Source organism: Carcharodon carcharias, chromosome 4, assembly GCF_017639515.1.
Source record: "Carcharodon carcharias isolate sCarCar2 chromosome 4, sCarCar2.pri, whole genome shotgun sequence".
In the NCBI taxonomy this organism is placed as follows: domain Eukaryota; kingdom Metazoa; phylum Chordata; class Chondrichthyes; order Lamniformes; family Lamnidae; genus Carcharodon; species Carcharodon carcharias.
This window is the reverse complement of record NC_054470.1, coordinates 29,501,797-29,517,532: the sequence shown is the minus strand read 5'-3', so window position 1 is coordinate 29,517,532 and position 15,736 is coordinate 29,501,797. Positions and strand designations below refer to the sequence as shown.

At 40.3% G+C, this 15,736-nt stretch overlaps 1 protein-coding gene across 3 annotated transcripts in view; it reads left to right on the top strand.

The window, feature by feature from the left end:
• LOC121276986 (transducin-like enhancer protein 1) overlaps nucleotides 1–15,736 on the top strand; it is a 128,161-nt gene that overhangs the window by 41,454 nt on the left and 70,971 nt on the right. For 2 of the 3 annotated variants that reach the window (XM_041185771.1, XM_041185770.1), the window contains exons 5-6: nucleotides 7,256–7,318; nucleotides 8,301–8,375. In XM_041185771.1, the coding sequence (XP_041041705.1) occupies nucleotides 7,256–7,318; nucleotides 8,301–8,375 (138 nt within the window). Of the gene's footprint in view, nucleotides 1–7,255; nucleotides 7,319–8,300; nucleotides 8,406–15,736 lie in introns of all 3 variants that reach the window. The other variant, XM_041185769.1, reaches the window with a different exon arrangement.

The following is a 15,736-nucleotide window of genomic DNA, read 5'->3' as shown; positions in this document are numbered from 1 at the left end:
AACGACAGCACAGGACTGCTTGCGTGCCAAACAGCATAAGCAGCAAGTGATCGACAGAGCCAAATGGATCAGATCTAAACCCTGCAGTCCTGTCACATCAAATCATGAATGGTGGTGGACAATTAAACAAGTCACTGGAGGTGGAGGCTCCACAAATATCTCGATCCTCAAATGATGGAGGAACCCAGCACAGCAGTACAAAAGATGAGGCTGAAGCATTCGCAACAATCTTCAGCCAGAAGTGTCAAGTGGATGATCCATCTCGGCCTCCTCCTCTGGAGGTCCCCAGCGTCACAGATGCTAATCTTCAGTCCATTGGATTCACTCCACATGATATCAAGATCCTGACCTCATTGCAGCCTTGGTTCAAACATGGACAAAAAAGCTGAACTGAAGAGGTGAGATGAGAGTGACTGCTCTTGACATCAAGGCAGCATTTGACCAAGTGTGGCATCAAGGAACCCTAGCAAAACTGGAATCAGTGGAAATCAGGACGAATAGAGCTCCACTGGTTGGACTCATACCTAGCACAAGGGAAGATGGTTGTGGTTGTTGGAGGCCAATCATCTCAGTTTCAGGTCATCACTGTAGATGTTCCTCAGTGTAGTGCCCTTGGCCCAACCATCTTCAGCTGCTTCATCAATGACCTTCCTTCCATCATAAGGTCAGAAGAGGGGATGTTCGCTGATAATTGCACAATGTTCACCATTTGCGGTGACTTAGATGCTGCATTTGGATATGGACTGCTTCAGTAAGACCTTGGCAATATCCATATTTGAGCTGACGAGTAACATTCATGCCACAGAAGAACCAGGCAATGACCATCTCCAACAAGAGAGAATCTAATCATCGCCCCATGACATTCAATGGCATTATCATTGCTGAATCCCCCACTACCAACATCCTTGGGTTTATCATTGTCCAGAAGCTCAACTGGACTAGCCACATAAATACATTGGCTACAAGAACAGGTCAGAGGCTAGGAATCCTGCGACGAGTAACTTACCTCCTGACTCCCCAAAGCCTGTCCACCATCCACAAGGCACAAGTCAGAAGTGTGGTGGAATACTCTCCACTTGACTGGATTAGTGTAGCTCCCACAACAATCAAGATGCTTGAATCGTCCAGGACAAAGCAGCCCACTCGTTTGGCACCCCTTCCACCAAAATTCTCTCCCTCCGCCACTGACGAACAGTGGCAGCAGTGTGTACCATCCACAGGATACACTGCAGAAACTCACTAAGGCTTTTTAGACGGCACCTTCCAAACTCTCAACCACTACCATCCAGAAGGACGAGGGCAGCAGATACTCGAGAACATCAACACCTGAAAGTTCCCCTCCAAGCCACTCGCCATCCTGACTTGGAAATATATCGATGTTCCTTCACCATCGCTGGGTCCAAACCCTGGAATTCCCTCCCTGTCAACACTGTGGGTGTGCTTAGACCACAGGGACTGCAAAAGTTCAAGAAGTCAACTCACCACCACCTTCTCGAGGGTAATTAGGGATGGGCAATAAATGGTGGTCTAGTCAGCAATGCCCACATCCCGTAAATGAATTTGAAAAAAACGTAACAGTGACTGAACGTTAAAAGTAACTCATTGGCTATGAGTACTGTGGAATGTCTTAAAGATGAGAGGTGCTGTACACTTTCAAGTGCATGCTTTTAATAAAATTATTTGGCTCATTCAAGAACATTCATTCAAACATTTTTTTCCCTCTCCATTTTCTAAATTCTTGTAAACACACAACTCTTGAGAAATTGTTCTGTTCACACTAGTAGTACTTTGTTCAAATAGTAATTTTATGGAAGCTGAAATGGTGTGTGTGGTAGGATATTTGACTGTAGGGTGGTGTCAGAGTTAGATGTGATTTGACTTCACCACCTGCTTTCTGGACATATACAAGTATCATCATTGGACATTGATCACGAGTAGGAATGCTACCTTTTGTTTCATTCACTGGCACTAAAGCTAATACCACTATCTCAATCACTTTCACAACAAAGCTCATTCAGCTGGGTGCTGATCAATAATCAGGCTTTATCCTACTTATGGCAGGTCAAGAGTTAGCATTTTATGTAGACTGTTGATGTCAAGTCAGTCAATTGTTTCAATAACTAATGTTGGTTACTGAAAGTTATGGCCCAAAGTCAAGTGGCATTGGGATTTAAAGTAAAGTTGTTCTCAGCCTTCATTCGAGGCATGAGTAAGGGTTGTGAAACTGCCTCTTGTGATTATTGCTTAACCAATATTTTACTACTGTAAACTAACTGTTAATGCGGGATGGGAATGAGGTTGATTTTCAGTGCACCCTGGCCTTTAATTATTTTCTAACACTCATTGAAAATAAGCAAATATTAAAAATGTTAGAAATGCACATTAAACTAGAATGGTTAATGTTTCGGTTATAACCCTTTGATGGAACTGGATTCTGATGAGGGATTTTATCCAAAACATTAACCCATTGTTTCTATGTATTTTCAGGTTTTGTTTGATTCCCAACACTTGTTTTTCTTGCAAGGTAATGTTCAATTGCAAAATCTGCGCAGTTGGGCTTGCATTGTGTTTTAATTTTAAAAAGCTAGCAGCTGAGTTAGTAGGGCATGGTTGTGAGCTCTGCTGCAGAGACTTGAACACATTGGGGAGAAGTTTCTCGGGTGGGAGCGGGTGGGGGTGGATGCGGAGCTGATCGCAGCGGGCCGATTAATGCCCGCCCAGGTTAACATGCAGCTAATAGCACTCAGCGCTACCTGTGTGGGCGGGGTGGGGGAAGGAGAAGAGAGTTGGGGCCTGTGCTCTTTCGTGCGCAAGAGCGCAGCAATCTCCTTGAGGCACGGAGCTGCCTCGGAGATTGAATGGATTATAAAACTTCTAAATAAAGTAAAAATTTATTTAAACATGCTGCTTTGTGTGACAGTGTCACATGAGCTGGGACATGTTTGTGAAGTCTGGAAAATTTAATTATTCATTTTATAAAAGCTCCAGGAAACCTTATCCCGCCTGTGGATGAGGTCTCCTGAAAAATGCGAAGGCCTCCTAGGCTCTTCGCCTGCCCGCCAACCTTAAGGTTAGATGGGTGGCGTTCTTAACAAGTTGAATTACTTTTATAATGGTCATAATAGGCTGCAGCGCCGCCCACCGAACGAAATATCGAAATGACATTGGGATGCACACCTCTCATCGTCGTGCGTCATTTTAGGCATTGGTGTGTCGGGTCCGCATCGGATCTTGGCTGGAACTTCACTGCAATGTGGAATAAATGCTGCACAACTGCTGGCCTGTGTTTTTGCTCCCTAGGCGGGTGTGCAGAGCTGGGAAATTCCTGGCTTGCCACACCCGATTCAGGAAAAAGTGTCCTGAATGGTGTGATCTTCATTGCGGGATTTGTGGGGGGTAGTCAGTCTGGTACTGTGGTGGCAGGTGCTGGATTGAGCCAAGCCCACCGGCCCCAGATGCAGATTGGAGGTGGTCACAGGCTGCCGAGTGCTGCGCAGTTAAAAAGGCCAGCCTTGGTTCTCTTGGACTTCACAACAGACTTGAGAAAATTTATAGCTCATGGAATAAAAGGGGCAGTAGCAACGTGGATACAAAATTGGTTGAGTAATAAGGAAACAGCGAGTAATGGTTAATGGATATTCCTTGGGCTGGAGGAAGATTTGTAGTGGAGTTCCCCAGGTGTCGGTGTTGGGACCCTCGCTTTTCCTGATATATGATCTTGATGTGCAGGGGGGCAATTTCAAAGTTTGCAGATGATAGAAAACTTGGAAGCATTGTAAACTGTGAGAAGGACAGGGTAGAGCTTCAAAAGGATATAGGGCAGAATTTTGAAATTTCCCCCCTGTCAGAGGGGAAGTTTAGGAGCGAGCGCATGGAGGCGCGCCTCCATTTGGTGCCCCCGACACTGTCAATGAGTTGAGACATGTCCATCACTTTCAAAGAACTTCTACTACATTTTTTAAAACTTACGTGAAACCTCATCCCGCCCATGGATGAGGTTTCATGCTTTTTCTAATGCCCACCAGGGCTCCTGGCCTGCTTGCCAACCTTAAGGTTGGACGGGCAGGTCCGCTAATTACTTTAATGAGTTTGTCAATGGCCTCAATTGGCCATTGACAGGTCGGTGGGCGCACAGCTGATTTTGCTGAGCCCCCACCTACCTGAAAATTGAAATGGGGCGGGGTTACATCGGGATTTCCATCTGACATCATCCCACGTCATTTTATGTGTAGCCGAGCGGGCCCCGCCCACCCCCTCGCCAACTGGGAAATCCTGGCTGTAGAAAAGTTGGTGGAGTGGGCAGATAGGTGGCAGATGAATTTCAATGCAGAGAAATGTGAAGTGATTCATTTTGGTTGGAAGAACATGGAGAGACAATGTAAAATAAGGGGTACAACTCGAAAGGGTGTGCAGGAGCAAAGGGACCTGGGTATATATGTGCATAAGTCATTAAAAGTCGCAGGACAATTGGAGAGAGCAGTTAATAAAGCATATAGTATCCTAGGCTTTATTAATAGTGTCATAGAGTACAGGAACAAGGAGATTATGCTGATCTTGTATTGGATACTAGTTAGACCTCAGGTGGAGTATTGTGCATAGCTCCGGGCGCCATACTTTAGGAAGGATGTGAATATATTGGAGAGACTGCAGAAGAGATTTGCAAAAATGATTCCAGGGACGAGAAACTTCAGTGTAAAGTTAGTTTGGAGAAGTTGGGACTGTCTTCCTTGGAGAGGTGAAGACGTAAGATGAGATTTGATAGAGGTGTTCAAAATCATGAGCGGGCTGGACAGAGTAAATAGGGAGAAACTGTTCCCGCTCGTAAAAGGATGAAGAACGAGAGGGCACAGATTTAAGTGTTTTGCAAAAGAAGCAAATGCGATGTGAGGAGAAAACTTTTTTCACACAGCGAGTGGTTTGGGTCTGGAATACACTGCCTGGAAGTGTGATGGAGGCAGGTTCATTTGAGGCATTCAAGAGGGCATTGGATGACTATTTAAATAGAAACAATTTGCAGGGTTACAGGGAAAAGACATGAGAATGGCACTGAGTCATAATGCTCATTTGGAGAGCCGGTACAGACATGATGGGCCAAATGGGCCTCCTCCTGCACCAACAATTCTGTGATTTTGGTAGTGTCAGTGATTTTCTTAAAACATTAAGCCCTATAGACATTACCCCTCCACCCACTCTCCATGCCCATATATGCTAACTCATGTCAACCCATGACCACTTAGCCCCTATGCAGCTTAGTGCCAATTCATGCCTCCTATCCACTACTCTTTGCCTTTATACCCTGCATGCCAACTCACCCAGTACCCACTATGGGCAGACCTCAGGGGCCATGCTGAGGTTAAATAAAGTGCTACATATCTATTACAGACTTCATTATGTTTAAAAAAAACAAGACCCATTGATGAAAGCCCATTCCATACATTTAAGTCCCATCAAGCCCTTAACCCCTTATAAAACAAACCTTTGTATTCATAGCCCCCTCATCAAAGACAGCTAATCCTTTAAAGGCCTCCTTAAGCTATCAATGAAACTATCAATCAAAGTCTCCACTGTGATAATAGATTGTGAAACACAATCAAGTTCTACATTAATGCTACATTAATAACATTTGGGTCATGTCAATAAATCGCTATTGAAACTGCTAGAATACATTTGTCCAATTCTCGGACACGAGCAGGCAGCTTTTTTCAGATTTTAAAAGGAAAGCAAGTTAAATAACTTGGCAGCTTGACAGTTCTACATACCTTGTCTGCCCTTCAAGAGTATTTATGTTGACTCTTAAAATTCATAACTCTCACACTTCAGCATTAAGCCCTCGCTCCAGCAAAAATGGGCTCTGTTTAAACTTAGCAGGGCCATTTGAACTCAAGGCTGAGTTTGGGTTTCCCACATGTGGGAGTCACTTCCTGCCCCTGATTTCTCCATGCCCCCCCCCCCTCCCCCCCCCCCCCCCCAACAAACCTGGTGAAAATTGTTCCTGTCAAACATGGGGGCAGGACTTCCGGGTCCAACATCCGTCTGCCATTTTGGATATGCTGAGGAGACTCCACGACTTTGCAAAACTCCAGCCCACTGTGTTTAACTAACACCCTGGTGTACCGCCTGCCATAGGAGGACTTCAAAGGTAATTAAAGGCACAAAAGAGCTTTCCTATTCTTTCTAATTGAGAAACTTGCCAGCCAGATACAATTATGCACACCTGTGAGATTAAAGGAGCTAAGTTGGGAGTGGGTGGGGACGAGGGGGGGCTTTGGATTGTCTCGAGTGGGCTGTCCAAGGGCTTATTGTTGTTACTGCTGTTTTGGATTTACGTAACTTGGATTCAGAAACTCAATGCAAAATAACCAATTTTGCAAATGAAACCACACTATGGCAGGGTGGGTAGTGGTGTTGGGGAACAGTGGAATAATAAGGAGGCAGCTCAAATTTCAGAATGACTTGGATAATATATGTATGTGGGCAGAACAATAGCAGAAAGTACTGTATATAAAAAGGGCTTGCTGCACACTCCATGAATGGTGTTAAATTGCTAAGGAAGAAGTTGAAAGAAACCTTGGTGTCTTGTTAGACTTGACACTAATCATCCTCAATCAGCAAAGCCAATAGAATTTGACCTACATAGCTGAAACAGTTGAATTTTAATCAGGAAGTAATGATCAAACTGCATAGTATTCTGGTCAGATTACATCTTCAGTTTTGTGTCCACTTCTAGGTTGCAATGTTCTATTTCAAGAATGATGAACTAAACAACTAATGCAGCTGTTGTGCTGAATTGTCCGGTGTTCGGTATATGTGTCTGTTGACTGTTCTCTGTGCTGTTAGTCAAGCCCCTTGGTGTGGTTAAACAGAAACTAACCTGAAAGCAACAAGCTGTAAGCATAAGAAAGCAGACAATTTTTAAAAGCACTGTATTTAAAATTCCTGTTTTAGAATAGAGATTGGTGACATCTCTGCATATCTCCGAAGCTGGCACCATGTGGTGATTTGTGCAATTATACATTTTCAGAAAGCACTGTATGACTTTATTTTTGGTTTAGAATTCAAGAAGAGAATTTCTGTTCAGTTTGGTTTCATTGTGTTGGCATAGCCAGAAAAATTTGAGTTTTTCTCAGGAATATCACTACAGCATGAAAAACATTGGTTACTTAATTCACTATGTGGTAACGTGCATTTGCCTATTCAGTGGATGTTCGATGACTGATTTTTTTTTGTCATTAATCAATTGTCATCTCTTATCCAGACAGAAATAGCGAAACGGCTGAATACGATTTGTGCACAAGTGATTCCCTTTCTGTCTCAGGAAGTAAGTGAATGCATTGGAATGTTCAGTTGTTAACTACGTTTATGTTCTGTGTTTGTATATTAATTAGCAGTAGTGATGAATATTGTGAATACCTGTTACTGTTTTGGGAAGGAGTGTTTTTAAATGTAAGCTTTAATATAACTATGTGAACTACAGTATTATATAATACTGTAGTTCACCCTAAATTGTGGTGCAAAACTGCAGCACATAGCATCAGATTTGATCATTGAGTGCTTGCCTTTGTTTTAACTCTGTTTTCCTCATAACTGTCCAAACATGTCATTTTACATTTTTAAAAATTTATAAACATTTTGCAAGGAAAATGATAATTCTTTACTTCTCAGATCCTCATCCATGGCCCAGAAAGAACTGTTGTCAAGAACTCTTTTTATCCCATGAACAAATTTATTAGACTGTAACATCAAATTCAAAACTAGTTGACTTTCATACCCTTCCTCCCCACCCCTCCCACCATCTACACGTGGATGCATTTTCCTGTTGTTGCATGAGTATACAGACCAATCCCACTTTGATTCCTGGTCCGTGCTGAATTAATTGATCTCAAACAGGGTATTGGTACAGTGCTACAATAGCCCTTAATTCTCTTTTGCTCAGTGATGGGTTGTTTGGTGGAAGAATAATGAAAAAGAGACAAGCCAGGGTTCTTACCCTGTCCAGTGACCTCTGCTGGGTTTCTGTGGTCATTGAATGATGGTGTGACCTGGTTTAGTTAAGACCTGCTTGGATTCACACAAACAGAATGAGCATTTTTCTTGAGATTTCTCTTGGCTGGCATTAATGTGTGGCACTGTATAACTGAATTTTTCTCGTCAATGTTTGATGTACACATTTCAGCTTTGGTACAACGTTAGTATAATGATAAATGAAGCAAACTTAATATATGTTTCAGTTTTTAAAATGTAGTAGGATTTAGTTATGAAGATTAGTGATTTAACACAAGTTATTTCTTTCTGTGAACGAGCATCAACAACAGGTGGCACAGGCTGTGGAACGTGCAAAGCAAGTGACCATGGCAGAGTTGAACAGCATCATCGGGGTACGTGGGCTTCCCAGTCTGCCTCTTACAGTGTGTATACCTATCTTATTCACTTACTTTTATTCATATATTTTTGTGATGGTGCTTTAGGGTAATATGCTTTATGTATTTAAGAACAATTACATCTTCATTCCTTAAAGTATTCAGACTTTATTTGCAAGATAATTTTGTCCTAGATGTGATCAAATGGAAACCTGTGACTTAACTTCAGCATGTGTATTTTCAAATAGACTGTCAAATTTAACCAGTCAATATGCTTGTTGACCAAGTCATTTTCTTGTGTCTCTTCTGTATCCTTATGACTGAAGCATTGTGCCCAGATTGTCAATTGCACACAATTTTTGTTAAACGAGTCATGAAAATGCTGGTGCTTCTGCTTTCTTTTCCTTCCCTCTTTAATATAACTGCAATCAGGAATGAGTATTGAAAATCTTAATGTTTTCTGTCTTGCTGAAATAATCCACTGTCAGAGGTTGTCCTCTTTTAATTTTCTGCATGCATGAGAGGATTTAGCAAATTCAAATTACTCATTTATCAATTTATGTTAATTGCTCGTGTGAAGATGCCCTGCTGATTTTTATAGTTCCCTGAGACACTTTGTAATGATAATTAGACATGCCGTTGTAAGGATTAACTGGCAAAGACCAATGACATCTTTAGACAAAGAGACCAGTTAATCCATCTGGGCTCAAAATTACATTCCAACTGGAGATTGAAAAATAAAAGCTGTGGATTAGTGCTGATAAAAGAATAGGACACAGCTTGAAAAGTTTTCTTTCATCAGTTTCTCAATTGTAGATCTACAGTCAGTTTGCTTCTGGTAAACTATTGGCAGTCAATTAGGTGAAATAAACTGGTAGGGTGACCTTCATTTTCTTTTTAATGATTTTGTCCTAAAACAGCATCTGTGAGATTTTAGAGTACATTTTCAAGCTGTTTTACGTGTACATGACTATTGAGCCGTACCTAAACATACAACCTTCACACACATTCCTCGTACCTTCTAACCCTCCTTCTCCTGTGCTTTATTTTACCCTTTCTCTATCCTCATCACCTTTTTCCCTCCCTTTTAATCTACTTCAGTCTTGTTTTTTCATGCCCTCTCTGAAGGCAGAGACACTGCAATAAGAAGTAACTTCTGTTTACATCCTCATGATTCATAAGCAATGAAATGCTTTCAGAGTAGAGTTTTGAATGAGCTGAAGCTTAGAGGTGGACAATGTTTTCGAAGTGGAAGTAGGCATTCTTTGTGATGGAGGAGTTGAGGTTAGATACTCAAAATGGGGTCTAACAGGACTTCATAGTTGCAAACAGGGTGGTTAAGCCTGAGATAGTAACCACGGAATGGAAGTAGTTGGTAACCAATATATGAAGTTTCTGCTGGGGGTCAGAGATGTTGGCTTTGATCTTCCTAATATTTAGCTGCAGGAAGTTACTGCTCATGCATTACTGGGTGTCTGACAATCAATCTGATAGTAGCATATGCTATCCTGCCTGATTTTACTATCACTGTGCACAGGCACAGGATTGGGAAAATCTCCCATAATGTTTCTATCCTGATGTGATGAGATGTAAACCACTGATATTAAAGAACAACATTCTATAAATCTGTTTACCTCTCCCCAAATTCAAAAATTAATAATTAACACTGCAACTTAAAAAATTGGATACATTGGCAGTATTTTTAAAAATCTGCTGCTTGTGCTCAGCTGTAAATGTACTTAGTAATTTAACCATTTTAGTGTTGTGCCTAATTTGGGAAAAACAATTCTGTGATTCACCTCAAACATCCACCCTGCCATTTCTGGACAGAGTATGAGGGGAATTGGTTTTAATTCAGAAAACATATCTTTCTAAATTCAATTATTAATGACTTTTGAAAAATATTCAGTAAATATCCCATAATTAAACAATCCTGTTCCACTGTTTTTTGTTCTATATCTTTGTCAAAAATTAGATGGCATTTTCATAATTATCCTGTGTAGTACAATTAGATTCATGCTCTGACACATGCATCATTTTGCTTGAAAAGGAACTGGTGTATCCTGACAAACCAGAACAGCATAAAATTGGGCTGACAAATCTCAGGACCTTTGCTCCATCATTGAACATGCAATGTGTCAACCTGTCTCCCAAGGGGAAACAGACAACAGAAGTCTATCTATTTGTATTAACAGCAGCTGCAGTGCAAATAAATGCTGATCCATTTTATGGCAGCTGCCTGCATTGCGAAGGGACATGACCTAGTGTAAAGGACAATGGGGGTCATGCACTAAAAACCACTGATAATTATACTAAGAATAGATGAAGCAAAAGTCCTGGCAAGGTTTTTTCCAGAAAGACCAAAGTTCGTTATAGATTAGCAGAGAATCCAAGTTCCTAAACCATGCTTCCTTTTAGACTGGTTCCATTTGTCTCTCCTGGCAGACTAAACATTCATTTTGACGACTGCTGCTAATGATAATCAGCTTGATTAACAATGCTTACAATTTGTTAATTTTTTTTTACAATGTGCAGACAAATCCATAAAAATGTTAATAGAATTTAATTAGCATTGCTACGTAACGTTAGGTATCCTGTTCTTCATGAAAGAAGATATCACGATCGGATTTGACAGAGGATTAATAGACGTTGGTGTATTTTCCCCTGCCTTCCGCCCAACCACCCCGCCTGCCCCATTTCCCTCAGCTTTATTAGCACCTACCTAGTGGCATTGTGATGAGATTCAGAGGACATAGTTAACCTCTTGAAGGTTTATTCTTCAGAGTAACCGATCAATCCTCTGAACCATAAATAACCAAACCAAGGGCATATGATAAGGACAATGCTAAGCAGTTGTGGCAGGAATTGCACTTTTTTTTAAAAGACGTATGGCTTTGTAAGTACCCTCTAAACAATGCATATTGCTTTGGGAATGATGTCAGTGGGAAGTAGTGAAGCAAAGGAAAGGAGAAAGACAAATTGAAGTTTGATCGATTGTAGATCTGGTTTATTTTGTTTATTTGGGTTGTTCATTGCAGGATGTATGTTTGAAGAATAAACCTGTGAACTCTTAATAGGGTACCACCTAGACTACTTGCGGTGTGTTTAAAAGGATAGATGATGTCCAATGGTGAATTATTATAGCTACCTTGAATAGATTCACAAGCTGTGAAATCTTGAGTGCTGGTAAGCCTCAGAAGTAGAGATTTAGCATGTTCTGTTCTAATCGTAGCTTTTGACATAGGGTTAAAATAATTATTCCCATTCCCAACTTTAGAACGGATGGATTGCTAGTTAAATGAAGGATTTCTTGTACTTTATTTCCAATGTATAGGCTGGTAATTTGAGTTTCACAAGAAAAGTTTTTTTAAATGCTGATTGTGAAGGCATCAAAATTTGAAAACTTGTAGTTTAAAACCAACTGAGCAGGTGTTTTTGACACCAGTCACTCGGCATGCTTCTGAGGAACTTTGTTGTACTTCTGTGGCTCTTGGCTCACACACAAATGCAAACTAACACGACTAATTTGCTTCTTTTCTCCACAGTGATTAGTAAAGACAGATATATTTCCTTTCTGTTTAAAAAAAATTGTACTCAGACTTCTGAGGGGTGCATCCTAATGATTCTGCTGGTACTTGGTTGCTTCCAGTTTCTCATTTTTCCCATCCCTACCTCCTTTCTAACCTGTATGCTTGCTCGGCGATGCAACCACAATGCAGTCACAATGGTAATTTATAAGAAGAAGGAAGACTTTGATTAAATCTGACAGCCAAGTTCAATTGGCTCATCTTTGCTTATCTGGCTCGTGCATTCACGACCTTCTGAGCTTTCATTTAGACTTTCCTCCAAAAAAATCAGCACTAAAACAGAAATGTAGATTATTGTGTTCTCTGTATGGGGTTGTGCATTGACTAGGTTTTTTTTATTAGCCCTTGGGACATTGGGACCATTCATTCCTGGTTGCCGTGAGTCCAGACCAGGTCAACTTGGCAGATTCCCTTTTGCTGGTGAACGTTCTTCAGGAATCTCTTGGGTTTTTACAATTCAGCAGCTTGATGGCCATTTTCTAACCCACAATTTACCAGATATATTGAATTCAGTTTTACATTTTGCAGAGCAGAATTTGAAGTTAAATGCTCTGATTTACTAGGACAGGGACACATTCACTAGGTTACCATCCCTGTACTGTAATAGTTAGGCAAATAAATATTTTAAGTTCACTTAATGCGGAAATCTATAGTGCATAACGTTTTGATAGCTGGGCATCTTTGAGTCAAAAACACTTCCTTCCAATCACTGACTAAGAAAAAAATTCTGTCAAACTTACTCGAGTTGCCATCAACTATGCAAGATTTGCATCTTGGCATCTGATAACCCTAGTGCCTTGTGAGTGCAGCATAAAAGTAAGCATAAATTGTCATTTCTGCCTATGATCAGAACTGGTACTGCAAAAGCACTTCCAAAAGTGTTTCCACAGTGTAAACGTGAAAAGCATTTGAATAGCCTTTTTTCTTAAACTCCAATCAGTTGCTTTCAGCAGACTTGAACTGTAAGTTCAAGTGGCCTTATTTTGTACTGTTTGCCTGCTAGTTCAAATAGAAACTTGCCAGCTGTGTTGAATATATGAAATCTGAGTAGTGTGAGCCATTATTTAATTCTGCACCTCTAGTAACCTGAATGCTGGTTGGACAGAATTAATCCTATTATCTACAATTCAATTGGGGAGACAAATTAGCCTAATACACTTGCTGTTTGCAATGTAAAGTTCTGTTCTCCTTCTTGAATTCTAGTGCTGAAGGGTTAGATGTCCACATGCTAGCTATTTTTATAAAGCCTGTTGTTAATTGCTGTCAGTTCAGCTGCCTGTACATGCATCACTGCTTCTTCCAAAGAAATTGGACACAACACTTTAGTGAGCAGTGGTAGTAATTGGTAATAGGACAAAGTTGTTACTTGGGTTGCAATGAACATGGTTCTAATGGCAGGTGTCCAGTTTTTAATTAAGTGCTAATAAGCATGCCTGATGGACCATAATGCAGACATCAAGACAAGCTTAGTTTTTTTCCCCCCCATTTTGTAGTCTATCACTAAAGTTCTCAATCAAATCGGGCACAAAGTGAATTATATTAACTTGCTTTAGAAAGTGTGTACTGTAAGGTTGGAGTTCCAAAATGGATTTTTATAGAAATCATTTAGATACTGACACCCCATTTAACTTTGTCTTAGAAGCCATATATATATCAATAAAATCCAAAGACTTTGGTGAAAGATATTTAGAAATAGGTTTCGTGGTCTGTATTGATGCCTTTAGGTCAACAGGCTGTATTACTATCATGTGCTATGCAATGTTTTATATAGCAGCATTGCTTGTGTGAGAAAACTTAATGTAGGTTTATTACATGTTACAACCTGTTGTTCTGCATTATATGTAATGGAGTAGAGTTTCTACAGAGGACACATTCAGCAACTTTGTCACAAATTGCATCTGAACTGTTCCTCTACTAGCCTTCCGCTCACTCATTTGCATATTACCAAGCATGATATCTGCCATGAACCAACAAAATTGGGCATCAAAATGTAATTTTTAAAAATATGGTAACTTGGTAAAAATTTGATTATAGCTGAAAATGTGTTGTCACAAAAAATAAGCACTTTAATTGGTATAAATCCACCATTTGAAACTATCGAAAATGACAAAAAAAACCTAGTTAGATTGGGGTATATTAGTGAGTTCCTTAGTACATAAGAAAATCACTCAACTTTTCAAACTATACCTGTTAGTGTCCTTGAATCCAAATGTTCCTTTTTTTTTTGGAGCCTCCTTGTCACTGGGCTAATAATCCAGAGGTCCAGGCTAATGCCCTGGAGGCATGGGTTCAAATCCCACACCTGCAGCTGGTAGAATTTAAACTCCATTAATAAATCTGGAATATAAAGCTAGTCTCAGTAATGGTGAGCCTGAAAGCTATCACTGATTGTTGTAAAAACCCATCTGGTTCACTAATCTACTTTAGGGAAGGAAATCTGCCATCCTTACCCATTCTGATCTACATGTGACTCCAGACCCACAGCAATGTGGTTGACTCTTACCTGCCCTCTGAAATAGCCTAATAAACCACTCGGTTCAAGGGTAGTTAGGGATGGCAATAAATGCCGACCTTGTCAGTAATACCCACATTCCATGAAAGGATAAAGGGGGGAAAAATGTGTAATTAGTGGAAACTCTCAATAGAGGGTAGTACATCCTGGGGTGTGGCCAGTTTTATCTGCATTGCTTCCAGCACAGTGTTCTTAAAATTAGCACGAAAGATTACAGGAACTCAAATGGCACCAACTGCAATTTGTACTTAAACTTACATGATCTTTTGAACCAATTACACCAACGTTGGGGAAATTGTGCTGAAAAACAGCACAAACAAGTGGGATCTCCAAGCCAATGTTTTTATTCCAGTTGTGATCTAAACTACATGTCGCCTGTTTTTTACTTTTTTAAATTTCATTTCTCAGCCCTTTCTCTTGTTTATATGAAGAGCTGGTTTGTTTTATCCAACTGAAAATGTAGAAGATAGTACATTTGAATTATAATGTATCAATCAGTAATAGAGTATAGTCTATTAACTTAATCTTGAATATTAAAATATCATTTTTTAAAACTTGGCAAGCCCAAAAATATTTTTTTCCCAAATTCATTGCTTTCTGTATACTTGGTATAGTGAAGTCATTTCTGAATATTGAACTTCCTCATTGTTCCCTTGTGGGGGAAAAGAGTCACTTGTTATATCTGCCCTGATTTTTCCTATTATGAAAATGTCCTTTTCTCGTAGTTGTTTCTGTCAGCATCTAAAGTTACCTTTGTATAAAGCATAAACCATGCTTTGCCTATTTGGCCTCTAAAGCTTGTGCAACTAGCATTAGCCTCAAGATAAACCACCTGGAATTCACAACTACTGGCAGCCTGGAAGATTTTTTCAAATTGCATTTTCTTGGTGATTAGACTTGGCAAATTTGGCAGGTTTACATTTGAGTTGCAGCCAGCTAAGTGGTACAAGTGCTTTGGGAGCTGGCAATGCAAAGGTGGGTCTTACATTGTATAAAAGACGATTCATTGTCTGATAGCCCAGTGATTTTATTTATACAGAATAAAAGGTCATTCCTGTATTATGTTGAATTATCTAGTCAGTCATGGCAACTAATGCTCGGTTTCTGTTATTAATTTGCTATCTAATTAGGCCTGAAGATTGGTTAGGGACTTGTTTGGTTGTGATGCTCTTTCCTTCCTTCTCCCTCCCCCAGTGATCATGAAGGATGCAAGGTGCGGCTGGTAAAGTCAAAGTGAAGAAATTGAAGTGAAGAAAAACTGAAAGTCTGGCAGTTCTGAT